The 17,210-nt window shown below is 40.5% G+C and overlaps 1 protein-coding gene across 4 annotated transcripts in view; it reads left to right on the top strand.

The window, feature by feature from the left end:
- Positions 1–16,990, top strand: part of WNK3 (WNK lysine deficient protein kinase 3) — a 132,600-nt gene extending 115,610 nt beyond the window's left edge. For 3 of the 4 annotated variants that reach the window (XM_067464155.1, XM_067464153.1, XM_067464154.1), the window contains exons 21-24: positions 2,385–2,596; positions 3,841–3,942; positions 5,679–5,881; positions 8,745–16,990. In XM_067464155.1, the coding sequence (XP_067320256.1) occupies positions 2,385–2,596; positions 3,841–3,942; positions 5,679–5,881; positions 8,745–9,095 (868 nt within the window). In that variant the 3' untranslated portion in view covers positions 9,096–16,990. The remainder of the gene's footprint in view (positions 1–2,384; positions 2,597–3,840; positions 3,943–5,678; positions 5,882–8,744) is intronic. The other variant, XM_060763287.2, reaches the window with a different exon arrangement.
- The last annotated feature ends 220 nt before the right edge of the window (positions 16,991–17,210 follow it).

Below are 17,210 nucleotides of genomic sequence, written 5' to 3'. Positions count from 1 at the left end.
TGAGTTGCAGTACCTTTTCTAAGCTCTGGTACTGATCCTGGAGCATATCCCAAAGGTAGACCGAATAGAACATAATATTGTCTGTTACTCAAGGTTTCTGCTTTTGAGGTTAGAGCTTAGGCCTGGTTTTGCTGTTTCCAGATCAGTTGTTGTTTCATTTACGATTATTGTTAAAATGTGTCCTGTTTTGCTCTTAAAAACAGCCTCAACACAAAATTGAAAGTAAAAGAAAAATGATTTCTCCAGCAAACAAAATAAGCAAATGCAATTGAAAAAGAAAACAAGGAAGTCTTACTACAGACACCAATGAAAGTCTTTTGCAAAAGTCCCAGCAAAATCAGCAGACAATAAGGCACAGATCACAAAGTTCTTAACACAAAGCAGGTTCCGGCAGTAACAGAGTTGTTGTTAGCAGCGAAAAGCTAAGTTCTCCTGCTTCTAATTTATATCCCATGCAGGAGGGCTTAGGGCAGGGGTCCTCAAACTTTTTAAACAGAGGGCCATGTCATAATCTCTCAAACTGTTGGGAGGGCCGGATTATAATTTGAAAAAAGCATGAATGAATTCCTATGCACACTGCACATATCTTATTTGTAGTGTAAAAATTAAAAACAATGCAATAATTAAAATGAAGAACAGTCTTAACAAATATAAATGTATTAGTATTTCAATGGGAAGTGTGGGCCTGCTTTTGGCTGATGAGATAGGGTTGTTGTTGTTTTTGTTGTGTGCTTTTGAGTCGTTATAGACTTAGGTTGACCCTGAGCGAGGGCGGGGTAAATGACCTTGAAGGGCCGCACCTGGCTCCCAGGCCTCAGTTTGAGGACCCCTGGCTTAGGGCATCACCCAATTAGCTCATCAATCTTTTAGCCACTAATCGAGCTGACCGCCGCCTGTTCTCTTACTCCCTCCGTCTTTCTAAAAAAGTAGGCACCTGCAAAGCCTCATTGTCAGATTCTCCTTCCTTTCCCTCCAAGACCTGACCACCTTCCTGCTCCCCTTCCTCTTCCAACAATGAGGAATCCCCAACAAAATGCTTATTTGAAAGATCATCGGAAATAATGTAAATTGTAATCAGATTTATTTAGTGGACTCTCCATAAATTTGTGCATGAAGAATACAGTAGTTGTGAAGACATTCTCTTAGAAGTAGCATTTTCCCCTGAATCAGAGAAAGAACAAATGAGAAGTTACCACTGTTTCACTCAGAGACCCAGTGCTCCCTCCTGAACACACATACTCTTGTTTGATTTCAGAAGATAAGCAAGGTATTGGACTTCCAAAAAGGAATACCATGGATATCCTGGTGGGAATAGGAGAAATCCTGCCAATGTGTTTTGGAGCTCGTGCCAGTCAGAGTTGACATTACTCAGCCGTATGATTAATTGTCTCACTTACAACAGAAATATCTCTGTTTACAAAGTATTGTCAACCCTCCACATTTGATGGTGTTAGGGACACAGGACCACGTCAAAAGTGGAAAAAAATAAACACAAAAAATCTAATTTTTAACCTCATAGTATACTTCTCTAAGAAACTGTAGGTCCTCCAGCATGACTTCATGGCTAATTTCTGCTGGAAACGGACCATGAAATTGCACTGGAGGACCCAGCAATTCCTAGAGAGGTGTTCTTACTATAAATCTTTAAGTACTCTAGCATGACTCTGAGATGAACTTCCAGCAGAAGTTGACCATAGAGTTTCACTGATGACCTTAGAACAGTGGTTCTCAACCTGTGGGTGCCCAGGTGTTTTGGCCTACAACTCCCAGAAATCCCAGCTGGTTTACCAGCTGTTAGGATTTCTGGGAATTGAAGGCCAAAACATCTGGGAACCCACAGGTTGAGAACCGCTGCCTTAGAGATTTCAATAGAGAAATCTCTATAGAAATCTCTATATTCAAATTCATGAATAATCAAATCTGTAAGTGTCAAACCCAGTAAGGAAATAATCTCATAGTTACCTGTATTGTATCACGTTACCTGTAGGGCATCATTTTCTTGTGGTACTGTGTTTTAAAAGCAACATTATGAAAATTAAAAAAAACAATTTATGGTATAAGATTGCCAGGTTGCTTTCTAAAGTTAATTTTATGGGCATTTAAATGCATTTTTAGCAGCATCTGACTGGAATTTTTCAAGGTCTAAAACCATTTTCGTATCAATCCTTATCAATCCTAAGGGAACCATAGCAAGTGATGCAACAAACTGTGTGCTAAATTGAGATTTTTACTATTTTAATGAGTAAAGGTGTGATTTACTTTCAAAACATTTCTGTGAATAATGGGAATAACCAGAATTATTGGATAAACTGAAATATATTTAGCAAGCTTTCTGTTTGGGACTTCTTCTTACTGAGGGTTTGGTCTTCTCATCTTCTTCCCAGACATATTCAAGAGGTAGTGACTCTTCAGGCTCAGCAGAACAGGGAATTGCAGGAATTATATGAGCGTCTTCGCACCATCAAAGATAGCAGATCAGAATCATCTGAGATCTCCTTGCCACTGTCGTCTCCACGCCGGCCTAAATCTTTCAAAAGCAAGCTGCGGAGCAGGCCCCAGTCTCTCTCCCATGTAGATAATGGCCTTGTGGCTGCTGGTAAGGACATGAGAGTGCAAGACAGTCCATAATATTGTTGCTGTTGTGGAAATTTGGTGAAATTGAAAGTTGTTCTAATACATAACAAAAGTGGAAGGTTCGCAGAAGCATCAGGAGGAGTCTGTTAACAAGTAGTTACTTTCTCTTTGGACAAGACCTCTTTTTTGTTCACATTGCTTGTCGTGGACATTTTGCAGGAGCAAAAATATGGATGTGACTTACTCCCAAACACCCAGATAATTTTCCCTCTGTCCATTTGCTGTGTACTGTATATACTCAAGTATAAGCCTAGTTTTTCAGCCCCCTTTTTAGGTTGAAAAAGTTCCCGTCGGCTTATACTCGACTCAAGGTTATTTATTACTTTACTTTGTTATTAGTATCATTTTATTACATTTATTATTTTATTATTTTATTATTATATAATATTATTATTATATTTACATTATTTTACTCTACAGTATTATTATTTTATTACATTTATTATTTTACTCTATTTATTATTAGTATTATTATTTATTTACTCTTTATTATTATTACATTTATTGTTTTACTTTATTTTTATTGTTACTGCATTTATAATTTTACTCTGTTATTACTATTATTACATTTCCATTATTTCACTCTATTATTGTTGTTATTATTATCCTGACACAAAAACACAGTATGACACAGCAAATGAGGTAAATATGCTGGATTTCATCATCATCATCATCATCATCATCATCATCATCATTATTATTATTTTACTCTCTGTATTATTATTGGAGGGATACATAAGCACATTTACACTGAAGATTAGAATAATGATTTAATCAGAGCTAGACAGTCTTATCTTAAATTACAGTTTTATGTAAATATTCAAAAACATTTAACCTACTGATGCCTCAATTAATGTAATTTTATTGATATCTATTTTTATTTTGAAATTTACCAGTAACTGCTGCATTTTCCATCCTCGGCTTATACTCGAGTCAATACGTTTTCCCAGTTTTTTATGGTAAATTAGGTGCCTCGGCTTATACTCGAGTATATACAGTATATTCCCTCTTCATCTACAGTGAGCAGAGCTTTTCAAAGAAATATCTGAAGAATGAATGCTAGTTGCATGCCCAGGATTCCTCAAACGGATTTGTAACGATTTAATCTTGCATATATTATATTTATTTGACTTCATCCCCTTTCTCCTCTCCTACAGAATCGTTTCTAACTAGTTCATCTATTTCTTCCGTTCTTCTGCCCCACAGAATGCTGCTGTGCTACTACTGCAGCCTCTGTGCTAGACTATCAGTTGAGCATTCAAGCCCATTTGCTGCATCAGAGCTGTTCACAAGCAGAGACGAGCCAAGGTAATTGCAAATTTCATCCTGCCTTCAAAAAATAAATCCAAATGGGGGGAAAATCCAGGTAATTCACATACTATAGTTTATATCATACTGGGCAGGCTTGTAAAAGGTGCTAAATATCCCCCTCCCAAAAAGCCCCCCACTGGATATCCCCCTATAAAACCCTTTACCCCTACAAGTTGTATAAAGAGATTTTTTCCCCATGTGGACAAAGACACTGAAGAAAAAGATGTGGCTGGAGGCTATAATGCATCACTTTCCATTGCTCCTGGCTAACAGGCAAATGTTAAACAGCAGGAGAGGGAGTTGGGAGAGAAAAAAAGATCTTATTACCATCAAGAGGGCTGCCTCCTGTGGTCTGAATCCCCTTGTTTTTCTTTCTTGGAGAAGAACCCATTACTGTTCCAGCTATTTTAAAGCAAATCTCAATTCAGTGGTAGTCTCCTCTTAGCTATGCTTATTGTACAGATTAGGGACCAGGCTGCTGTCAAAATATAGAAATGGTTGGAAAGTGGAACCCAGTGGGGTTCTGCTTAGCTTGCAGGTGTAATACTGAAGACTAGATGGCATTGAGTCAATGGAGAGAGAGACTAAAACCAGCATGCTTTGTAAACTGGGGGAGGGGGGCAAGCAAGGCATAGTCAAAAGAGAGACCTACTTACTTACTTACTTACTTACTTAGGCGATCCCTCGTTGGCCGAGTAGGATAGTCTTCCAGGATCAGTATTCTTGTGGGTCCGTAGGTGACTGTGGAGCCCTATTCTTGACCTGCATCTTCTCCAGCAGTGAGGGCACTGGTTTCCAGGTTGAAGCCCGTCTCGGTCGAGGTTGGCTTGACGTGCCTTCCTCTTGGCACATTTCTCTCGTTCACCCTCCATTCATGCCTCTTCAAATTCTGCAACACTGCTGGTCACAGCTGACCTCCACCTGGACACTCAAGGGCCAGGGCTCCCCAGTTCTCAGTGTCTATGCCAGAGTTTTTAAGGTTGGCTTTGAGCCCATCTTTAAATCTCTTTTCCTGTCCACCAACGTTCCGTTTTCCGTTCTTGAGTTTGGAGTAGAGCAGCTGCTTTGGGAGACGGTGGTCGGGCATCCGGACAACGTGGCCGGTCCAGCGGAGTTGATGGTGGAGGACCATCGCTTCACTGCTGGTGGTCTTTGCTTCTTCCAGCACGCTGAAGTTTGTCCACTTGTCTTCCCAAGAGATTTGCAGGATATTCCGGAGGCAGCGCTGATGGAATCGTTTCAGGAGTTGCATGTGACGTCTGTAGACAGTCCACATTTCGCAGGCATAGAGCAGGGTTGGGAGGACAATAGCTTTATAAACAAGCACCTTGGTATCCCTACAGATGTCCCGGTCCTCAAACACTCTCTGCTTCATTCGGAAAAATGCTGCACTCACAGAGCTCAGGCGATGTTGTATTTCGGTGTCGATGTTGACTTTGGTGGAGAGGTGGCTGCCAAGGTAGCGGAAATGGTCAACATTTTCTAATGTTACACCATTAAGCTGTATCTCTGGCATTGGAAAGGGATTGGCTGGTGACTGCTGGAACAGCACTTCGGTTTTCTCAATGTTCAGTGACAGGCCGAGCTTCTCGTATGCTTCTCTGAAGGTGTTTAGAGTGGCTTGTAGATCATCTTCTGAATGCGCACAGACGACATTGTCATCAGCATACTGGAGTTCTGTAACAGATATTGTACATTATATAATTTAGTTTCTAATTCTCTCCCCTCCATAGACCAGCTCTGCATTGTTAGCAGCACTGCTTCTTGTCAGCAGACGACGGCCAGTAAGAAAGGGATGTTCACAGATGACTTACATAAACTAGTGGATGATTGGGCAAAAGAAAAAGTGGGGAACTCGCTTATTAAGCCAAGTCTCAACCAAATCAAACAGAACAAACACCGACTGGACACGGACAGTTGGAGCAGAGTATATGAGGTATGATGGTTGTGTTATCCTTAAATAATGGTAGAAATATATGACCTTTCAAACATCATTAGACAATTGCTTTCATCAGCACTAGCCAATATGACCAACCCTGCCAGGTCTACTGTGTACTTTTACCAGGAGGTTTACACCTTAATTTTCTTTAAAGGAACACACATCTTAACAGGTTTGATATCTGGCCAGATAGCCAGAGAGATATCCCAATACTGCCTTGACCAAGGTTCCCTTTCAGAGCATAGAGAAGAGAGGTGCGCGGGTGGGTGGAGGCCTCGTAGCTCTCGCCAGCAGGCGCACAGGCGGCTTTGCAGCTATGGGATTTCTCTCAGCTGGGGAAAGCCCCATAGCTGCAAAAAAAATTCCTCACATAATAGTCACAGCCCCTCCTAACCCCTCCCCCCCAAGGGGAATAAAATGCAACTATTATGAAAGGTGGTATTTACTCCCTATTTCTGATTTGCATTCTGCCTTTCCTCCAAGCAGCTGAACACAATACTTAATATTTCCTCCTTTTTATCCTCATGCCAACTTTTTTTGTTTATCACATTAGATTGTTATAGTGCTCTATTCCATTTTCACTTCCATGGCAACATCCTGTGGAATTATGGAGTTTGAAGTATAGCAAAGCCCAAGAGCTCTTCTGTATGAGACTTCTAAATGGCACTTCCTAAACTGCAAATCCCAGGAACCCATATTATATTGCCATGATACTTAAAGCAGCATACTGGAATACTGTATAATGCTATAACAGTTAAGTGTTATAAGGATTCTGGGGAACGAGGCCAGGCTGAGGGAACAACCAATAGGCAAGGGACACTACGTGGAGTTCATTACTGACTGGATTATTCAAATCTGACTCTCCTTGTTTTAGTCTGACTTTCTAACCCAGGGGTCTGCAAACCAAGGTCCACGGGTTGAATGTGGCCCTCCAAGGTCATTTCCCTGGCCCCTGCCCTAAGCTTTAGACTTATCACTGCCCTAAGTCTGAAACGACTTGAAAGCACACAACAGCAGCAATCCTAATTAACTTGACTATCTTGACAGCCAGAAGCAGGCCCACACTTCCCATTGAAATACTGGTAAGTTTATGTTGGTAAGAAATGTTCTTCATTTTAAATTCAGACAATCCCCAAGTTACAAACAAGATAGGTTCTGTAGGTTTGTTCATATATTGAATTTGTTTGTAAGTTGAAATAGGTATATTTTTTCAGTGCATCCATATATGTGTGCCTGTGTGGTGTTTGTGTGTCCGGTGTTTGATTTCACCTCACTTTCTGTCCCAGTGATCATTGTATTTTGAAAAACCTGGCTTGTTATGGAGAAACTGAAGCAAGAAAGCTTCAGTTGAGACACCTTTCCCCATGATAACCCTTTCAGGAGTGAATTTCGCTTTCGAGGGGTTGATTTCTCTCACTTCCTGTTGTCTCATTCCCATTCTTAACTAGGAGTCATTTGTAACCAGGGAACTGCCTGTATTGTATTGTTCTCTCTCTCTCTCTCTCCCTCTCTCTCTCTCTCCCCCTCTCTCTCTCTCACACACACACACACACACTCAAATAAGATATGTGCAGTGTGCATAGAAATTTGTTAATGTCTTTTTCAAAATATAGCCCAACCCTCCAGCAGTCTGAGGGAACATGAACTGATAATAATAACAACAACAACAACAACAACAACAACAATAACAACAACAATTTATTTGTACCCTGCTACCATCTCCCCATGGGACTCGGTGCGGCTTACATGAGGCCGAGCCCGAATACAACAATACAAGCAAAACAAGAACAGTACAAGCAATTAAAATAAAAACATAGACAATAAAATATACAACATTATCAATAAGACAACACGCAATTAAAAACAGTGGGAAGGCTAAATGTAAAGTTAAAATGGAAATAATACTGGGACATGGACGAAAGGTGATAGTGGTGTTTGTGGAAGGGCATACGAGAAGATCTAAAAAGTGTAAAGTGCTTTGGAGGACAAAGTGCTATGGGATCATTATTCCGGGAAGGCACACTGGAACAACCACATCTTCAAGCTCCTCCTAAAGACTGCCAAGGTTGGGGCCTGTCTGATGTCTTTAGGGAGTGAGTTCCAGAGTCGAAGAGCCACCACCGAAAAGGCCCTCTCTCTCGTCCCCACCAACCATGCCTGCGATGCTGGTGGGATTGAGAGCAGGGCCTCCCCGAATTATTGAAGGGATCGCGTGGGTTCGTATACAGATATGTGGTCACACAGGTAGGCAGGTCCCAAACCGTTCAGGGCTTTGTAGGTAAGAACCTGCACCTTGAATTGGGTCCGGTAGATGAATGGCAGCCAGTGGAGCTCCTTGAACAGGAGGGATGACCGCTCTCTGTAAGGAGCCCCAGTTAACAACCTGGCTGCCGCCCATTGGATCATCTGAAATTTCCTGGCCATTTTCAAGGGCAGTCCCACGTAGAGTGTATTGCAGTAATCCAGTCTAGAGGTGACTAAGGCATGGACCACCTTGGCCAGATCCTGACCCTCTGCTTAAAAGGTTTGAGGACCCCTGCTCTAACCAGTAGCAGCTAGCCCAATAATAATAATAATAATAATAATAATAATAATAATAATAATAAATAAAACTTTATTTATACTCCGCTCAATCTCCCCCAGGGGACTTGGTGTGGCTTCCATGAGGCCACGCCCAACAATACAGTAACACAACATAACACAAAAGCATTACAAAACCAGAAAATAAAATACATATAACCATCTATGTTTCAGTTCTTTTATTTGCTCTTTTAATGATAGCCAGAAAGACAAGGGTACATAATCTATTGTTTTGTGCTACAAATAACTGCTGAGCCTGGATTTCCCTCTATTTAAATAGCCTCTGTTTTCTCTTGTTTTTCAAGACGACCGCATCAACGGTGGGGTACACATCCACATGGATTTCTTCCCTTTCCCAGATTCGTGGGACAATACCAGCTGCTTTGCCCCAGGGACTCCCCCTGTCGCCCTTTTCCAGCACTATATCGCCGTATGGAGTGCCCCATGTTTGCCAGTACAACACTATGGCGGGGACAACTTACCCAGTGCAATGGATGGGCATTTCAGGGACGCCACCGCAGCCCGTTGTCGTTCCTGCTCAGTCTGCAGGACCCTTTCAGCCAGGGATAAGCATGCCAGCCTTCCCCGCCTCCCCTGTGCAGAATCCAGCTCCCATCCCTCCAGGTCCTAAATGAAGGTGGATGGCTCCAGGAGGATAGCGATGGGGACTGTGCCTATAACTCATGATTCCATTCCTCTGCCTTGCATTCTGCAGCCTGGATTGTTGGGAGCCGATGAATTCCCCAGTGCGGCAAAGTGTGATGGGAGTGGTGGGAGACTGCCTTTGCATTCTCTTCTTTGAATACTTGATTTCATTTTCTGTTCTTTTTTTTGTGGGGCGGGGGGAGGGTTGGGGAGACTTTTTTTCTTTTAAAAAGTACTTGAGAGAGCTTGGACCTGTTCATCTCATTCTTCCTGAGATGGACTTCATGCCCACGTGCTGCTTATTATTGATGAGCCTTCCTTGCCATTCTTGCCCCAGTTTCCTTGTTACTTCTCATGGATTTGGTTTTCTTTTCTTTTTTATTAAGAGATATAGTAGCTCTTCTAAAATTGTACACATTTGGGCATTTGAGTTAGTTTACTGAAGGGGATGGCACAACTCCCCTTAATTTTCTGTTTCTCTGGTTTCATCGTCAGCTCAGATTGCAGGCTAGCTTGGGAAGGTGAAAAAGAAAGGAAGAAAAATGCTGGTAGCTGTTGTTTGAATCCAATGATAAACTGAAAGATTATCAAAAGAAAATACACAAACAGTTGTGACCGATTAGTTCATTTTGTAAGTTTGTAATTGTTGCTGGGCAATTAATGGCAGCTAGATTCCTTATACGCACACTGCATTTGATAGCTGTATATGGGTTGTTGGCCAGATTTTTGTACCTGAGTTTTGGGGTTGTGTCTTTTTTTATATATATAAAAGCTTATTTTGCAGCTGACACAAATCTTCTATTGAGCAGAGGTGGGAGGGCAGTAGCAGAGGGGATGGGAACAGAAGGGGAGATTGCCTAAGGGGCTTTAAAAAAAGTCCCATGTCACCCATTTGCACCTCATTTGTGATTCATACTTAACACAGTTTTTATGAACGGAAAAATTATGCATGGAAACAGGGTCATGTGCTCACAGTTGGGTACCAATTGGGGCTGCTTATCAGTGAATTAGATGCACGGAGGCCCATAGCTTAGAAGATCAATGTTGTCTCTTGCAGCTAAAGATGCTTATGTGGTGCTGCACGTATTTGCTGACTCCAAAGAGCAAGTCTTCCATCTTTGTGGAGTATGTTTGAAAGATAAATAAGCTGTACAAGCATGATCGGCAGCAAGGAAAGAATATCAGGCTTCCTTTTGTTTAACTTTTAACTGAAGAGAAAGATAAACCCATGGTCTGGGAATTTGCTGAGTAACAACTGAAAGCCACCACTGTTTGGAGTTTTACACTTCCACAGCTTCTTAATTTAATAAATTGTATTTCAGCTTCTCCATGAGGGCTATACTTAGCAAGATCATTTTGCCAAAGGAATGGCTCCATTTCATAGTTGCCTTAATTGGGCCATCGACATTATTTACTAGGACTAACATTACACTCTTTGTTGCTTCATTTATTTCGAGTCTTAATGGATAACTCCCTCCTCCGTTCAAGAGTTTTAAACTCGCAGGTCTGCTTCATTTAGGACTCCAGGCACTTAACATTGCATCCCCATATGGATTTCCCTTTTCCCTCCATACATTCAGAATTGCAGAGCTCTGCTTGTATTTTGAATTTGCAAAGTTAAATTATTATCTCTGGGGTGTTGTGTCAGATTTGCACTGTTGTCGAACATGGAAATGTACTTGCTTTGTTAAGAAAAGTAAGAGGAATGTAGAAGAGACTGTAATTCAGTGCAGAAAAGCAGATGAGGGGATCCTTCAACCATTGCTGTTCTCAGTAGAGTGACAGGCATTGCAGTTAAATAAAATCTTCCGGGCCACATGATTCCCGTCCTTAAATTAAATCTGGGTATCTAAGGCTCAGGCATTTGAGTCCCATTTAAAGCAGTTGAATTAAAGTGTTTTGGCTTCATTATCTTCTAATTGGATGGCCAGGCTGCCTAGAATACTTTTCGTTGCAGAGACAAACAACATATTTGAACTTGCCTTTTAAAATGTCTTTGGAAAAGTAACATCTGGGTGTTTTGTAGCCTCCCTTCCCTTCTGTTTCCGCTGGGAGAAAAGACCCTGTTTCCCATGTATAATGCAGCCTCCTTGTTCTGCCTGCAAAGATTTGCAGTGCCTTGTGATAGATAATCTTTAGCATCTTTTCAGATTTTTACTGGAAAGGCAAAAAAGTTGTTGTAGTCTTTTGAAGTTTGATGTTTGAACAGTGCATTGCTGTAAATCCCATGATGATCTGCAGCAGTGGAATTAAATGTACTTGGTGGGGAGACATTTCAGTTTGAAGAAATGAGAACAGTGTTACATCTTTCTTAAAAAAAAATACTTAAAACACATCCTTTATTTTTTTTTAAAAAAAGTTTGCTCATTTTTTCCATTCTTTTTTGGCTTCTCTAAAAGAGATATTGACTGCAAACTTTGGTTGGGGCACACAGGAAAGGGTGGAATTTTGTGCTGTACTTTAAAAGTATTGCCAAGTGAAATAACTTGACTGGTCCCAAAACATAAGCTATTGAGAAGTAGTACGGGAGGCTACTTTATGTTTTCTGCAACAATTGTATGTGTGCCTTGAGTATATCAGTGGTACCTCGTGGTGTGTGTGTGTGTGTGTGTGTAGCAGACATACTTGATATGAATGACTTTAGGGATTCATGGTCCAACAAAAGCTCTCCTGCATGTGGAAATAGATTGGTAAGGATGTACACTTCTCATTCACAAGTCATGCATTTGATGGGGATGGGTGGGTAATACCACAAAAGAGCAGTGTTGCTGCATAAAAATATGAAGTGCTCCTTAGTGTCAAAGCCAAACTAATCACAGGCAGAACAGAATATTGGAATGAGTCTCCTGCTTAGTTCATGTAACATGGAAGGAAGGATTTAAAGCACATCATGCTTAGGCTTGAGTGGAGCACTGAAGCCATACTTCCTGGCCCTCAGCTTCTTTCCAGCTTTTTTTTAACTGGTTCAATTTGAAACTGGAGGTAAGAGGAAAGCATGGGGTTGGGACATGTGTACAGAGGTTTCAGCATCTCCTTTCTAGTTACCCATGTTGTTTTCAAATCAACCTTCTTCATCATACCAACATGAGAAGTTGACATGACTCACATTCTGACACATCAGTTACCTTTGCAACTGAGGATCACTGTAAAATAGTGCAGTTTTGTAGATGTGTTAGTTGTTTCCTCTCATTGTTTATACCAGAATAACACTAATATGGGACTTGGTTTTAATTCATGTGATGCAAAAAAGGCCTTCAAAGCATAACACAATGTGTCAGTGATATCCTCACTTTGGCCACCTTCTTCTAAGGCACAAGTTGGACAATGCATAGAGGTGCTTCAGACACTTAGTTTTCTCAAAAGGTGGCACATGAGAATCTTCTTTTGAGTGGGTCCAAAGCAGTATAAAACTTCATGTAAGATTTGTTCACTTTGGACAGGGGGATCTTTCCAAACTAATTAGTCATCGTACAGTCTACAAGGGTTTCCTTCTTTCCAGTGTGAAATTCAGCAAGAACATGCCCTATAAAAGGAAGCAAAGTTTAAGCAGTATAGGTGCTGCAGAGGTTAAGCCATAGTCCCTTTTCTTTTTCCTCTTATCACTCCAGTTTGGAACAGAATTTGTCTATGAGCATTGTTTATGTATAGTGCCAATATATATTTTCCAGATTATGATGGTGGGGGACAAAACATGATTTCCTATATGTGGAAAGTGGAGGCAAGGGTGGGAGGCGAGGGCAATGCCAATTGAGTAAGGCTCGTGTTTGTATTGTGCAGCGTGTGCATTGAACCATTCCACTTTAGTTGGTCTTCTGAAAGGGCCATTGTTTTGCAGCTCCTAACATAAATTCCCTTCAGGGAACTCCTTACGTGGTTTTCTGTCATTTGATAAAGAGAAGAAAGTGGACAATGATCAAGTAACCTGTCTGTTTTATGTCATTTCCCGTTTACAAACAGTTGAGTCTTTTTAGTTTACTTGTATCTGTGTGAGGCTTAGGTTGTAGAGATTGGAGGGTTTCTGACAAAACCCCACTTCCTGTCCACAAATCTCTAGTAGTACGGAATACACTCAAATTATCCACCTCAAGTGTGGAGCATGATGATATTGTGTCATACACATTTTGAACTAATAGACTTTGTATGGAGGAAAGAAGGACAGGTGGCACTGCCAGCGCATCCTTCATAATACCTGCTTTCTGCCTTTTGTGCTCACATAATATGAGGACAGAACCTTTGTTATCCACAACGTACAGGATGATTAGCTATGTTTTAACAGGATCTGTTTAAAAAGCTACTGCAGTGTTTGAAAGATTGTACAACCTACTTGCTGTGTATGAACAACAGAAAACTGACTGACTGTCTTAAAAAGCCTGAGCCAGCTGCTGACTTGCACATTAGAAGAAAGAGGGAAATATTTGGTACTTTTGTATTGGTTTTGAGTATCTGTGTTTAATGTGTAGTCTGGTTTTCTTTCCCTCCCAGCTGCTTACATATATTTTTTTTCCAAAACAAAAATTGACAACTAGGAATCAAACTGTGAATTTGGTTTTGGGATGTGTGTTTAAAGGCACTTTTCTGTTGTGACGCTTGAAACTTTGCTTGTGTAATATGAATGGGATGTATCATTTCAATGACTGGTTAATTTTTCAGTTGTATTCTAGCTGAGTTGTGTTTTTTTTTCCTTGCATCATTTAAAAGTTTCATTTTCTTATCTACCTCATTTGTTACTGCTGTTTAAATCTAGGCTGTGATGTGAACAGTTTGTTCTACTTCCCCATATAATTTTTCTTAATTTGTTTGAGTTCTGAGACAGTGTTTCGACACATATAACTCTTCCCACTTCACTTTTCTTCCTTGTAATTTGTCAGCAACAGTTCATACACTGTTTACAGTTTTAAGGAGGATGTTTAACTTTCACAAGGAAGACTTCAGAGGCTTATGCATCACCTTGAGTTTGACTTACTGTGACAGATGAATGAAAAGAACAAACCCTTGCATTGTTTCCAGAATATCTTTCAATGGGATGCAGCAGCTTTGCAAAGTGTGTGACCCACTGCCTCATTAGTCTTCCATTCAGCAGGGAACCTGATGTACGTGGGAAAAATGAGCATTAAAAGCTTGCTTTCCTCAGGAAGGAACTCTTCCTCTGTATTTGCATTGAATGATTGCTGGCAAACTATTGAGGATGGTGCCAACACTAATGCTCCTGAGGGATCCCAAGCAGGATATAAGCTTGCACCCTCCCTCCCTCCATCCCAGGTTTTTTTAGATGCTCTCACGTTTTGGTAAACTTGCCTAAAGCTTGCATTGACATCAGTCTCAACCATGGTGAAAGCTGAAATCAATATATGCTGTTTATGGGTTTTACAACTTAAATCAGATCTCTGGTTAATAAGGAGTCCCTATTAGGATTGACCTCCCCTATAGTTTGTGCTGAAATTTGCTTTAAATAGTCAAGACTAATGAGGGAGGAGGACAACGGTGCAAGGCTTAATGCCTTAACAGAGTGTAAAGGATTGGGAGAGTTACAGCAGCACAAGCTTTTCACAAGATGTATTTTGGAAGGCAGAGCCTTTGATTGCTTTTATGGCAATAAAGCCATACACTCCTGGTTGTTTATCAGTCCAGAAACCCAGCAAACATTTTGTAAGATGTGTGGTATCTCTAAAAATGTAGATAAATCATTTGATTTTAAAAGTCATGTTTCAGTTTACTAAATGAGGAACCCCAGCTGAACATCTCCCCACCCCTCAGAACTGATCTAGACAGCAGATTGGGGGTAAAAGGAAAAACTGATTCTTTAAGGGATCATTATACACATTTTAGGGTTTTCTTTTCCTTTCCTCTTAAAGGCTGTTCTTGGTCAATGACTGATATTTATATTCAATCCCATATCCAAATGGAAGGATGAAAATTATGAGGAGTGCACTGCTAAAATATATCCACAGATCCAAATTCTATCCTCTTTTCATACATACAACTTTACATGTGTACATATAATTTATATGTGTACATGATATTTATATTCAATCCCATATCCAAATGGAAGGATGAAAATTATGAGGAGTGCACTGCTAAAATATATCCACAGATCCAAATTCTATCCTCTTTTCATACATACAACTTTACATGTGTACATGTAATTTATATGTGTACATGATATTTATATTCAATCCCATATCGAAATGGAAGGATGAAAAGTATGAGGAGGGCACTGCTAAAATATATCCACAGATCCAAATTCTATCCTCTTTTCATACATACAACTTTACATGTGTACATGTGCGTTGCACATACCATTCATGTGATGTAATTCTATACCCAGCTCTTATAGAGCCTTAGAATAATCCTACAGTAAGTTAGACTTGTAGCACAGTATGCATTTTTGACTATCATTTTGGGTAAATAGATGCCTTCCTTGCAGAAAATGGAACTGAGCCAACTTTTTAAAAAAGCCATTATTCTGGAACTTAATAGATAAACACATTTTTATTTCTCTTCTTTCCTCTTGTTCTGTGTCTGTATTAGGGAGTTGGGTTCCAATCCAGAGAACAATTCTAGAAAGCCAAGCATGTGATTTAAACTGGCCTCTCAGTGGGCTCAACTGTATCCTCCTGCATATAATCACTACTTCGTAGGATATGTTTTCTATGTAGAGCCCCTCTCTGTGTAGCAAAACTATGCATGCCATTGTGTGGAATATGGCATGAGCATTGCTGCACAAAAGCATGAGCTGGCAAACCAATGCCCACAGGAATCTGTGTACTTACCTGCTGCTATATACTTCACACATGATGAAGTACACTGCTTTTCCTACCGTGTGATTTATCTGTAGGGAAAAAATACCATACATGAAGCAGCCCTCAGTGATGGTCACTGGAGTACAAGATGTCTTGTGGAACTTCCGGTATGTTGGTAACTTTCATAAAGCTCCCTCTGATGCCACTATAAGGACCTTGAGGTTCTTTCCCTGGCCAATATTTTTAAGAAGCCCATGCTGTTTCCATCTGGTACAAGAGGTTGTAGAAAACAGACAAGAGAAGGGTTTACTTGTACGGGTGGAAGTTAAGCATTTGAGTTGAGATTTGGGATAATGTTCACCCAGAGTATACTGCAAACATGGGCAGGAGTCATTTCAAAGTAGACTGAGCGAATGAATGTGTGGGAGAGATTTTCATTCTCCCCCTGAGGGCCATCAATTTAATTTCCAGGTCTAGGAACCCAATTACATTCTGTCTTTTAAAGAATCTGAGGAAGAGGTTTGGTATATTTTCACATTTTGGTTAATTGATACCACAAAGAATCTCTGACTGCAATCCCTAATGACCGTTTTGGAAGTGCAGTTATCCTTTGGGTTCCCAGGGTGCAAACAAACAAAAGAAATTATCACATTCTTTTTTGGCTCGGGTTCTGTGTGTGTGTTTGCTAGAGATTTCTGGGGAGCATGTCAGCATATTAACAACAGCACGATCAATCCAGCTTTATGCTGTGAATAAATGTCTCCTTTGACCTGCACACACACTGACAACTTCACACTTTCAGAGACAGTTTTAATGTTATGTAAATTATACTTTAATGTAGCATCTTAGGACTTCTTTTACCCAAACCCCCTTTGACACTACGTCTGAGATGGCTGCTGCATAGAGGATGCAAGCAACTAATTCTTTGCAATAGGGATGAGGCATCCCAGTCAATTTTTGAAAAATCATAGCCCTGAACTTTATGGTAGAAAACGAATGTCTCTTATCAGCAGTTGTTTCCATGTGTCTTTTTTTAACTATTATTTTTGCAAGCTGTGAGTTGACTTCATTTATACAAAACCATTAACTAATATTTTTTAAACTGTTAAAAAATAAAAATAAAGGCTGTGTTGAAAAATAACGTTGTCTGGATTTTGTTGGACTACCGTTCCAACCTCCCGACCCGTTCAGAGTAGTCACAACAGATTCCTCCTTAAAAGGTTGGGGAGCGCACTCCGAAGGCCTAACGGCCCAAGGGGTGTGGACTTCAGAAGAGTCCACTTCGCACATAAACATACTAGAGCTACTACCATATGTGCGTATTCACAACATGACCACGTAGGGAAACTACTGTTACAGGT

Source organism: Anolis sagrei, chromosome 2 (genome assembly GCF_037176765.1).
Source record: "Anolis sagrei isolate rAnoSag1 chromosome 2, rAnoSag1.mat, whole genome shotgun sequence".
Lineage (NCBI taxonomy): Eukaryota > Metazoa > Chordata > Lepidosauria > Squamata > Dactyloidae > Anolis > Anolis sagrei.
Note: the sequence above shows the minus strand (reverse complement) of the source record. Positions and strands in the feature narration are given on the sequence as shown.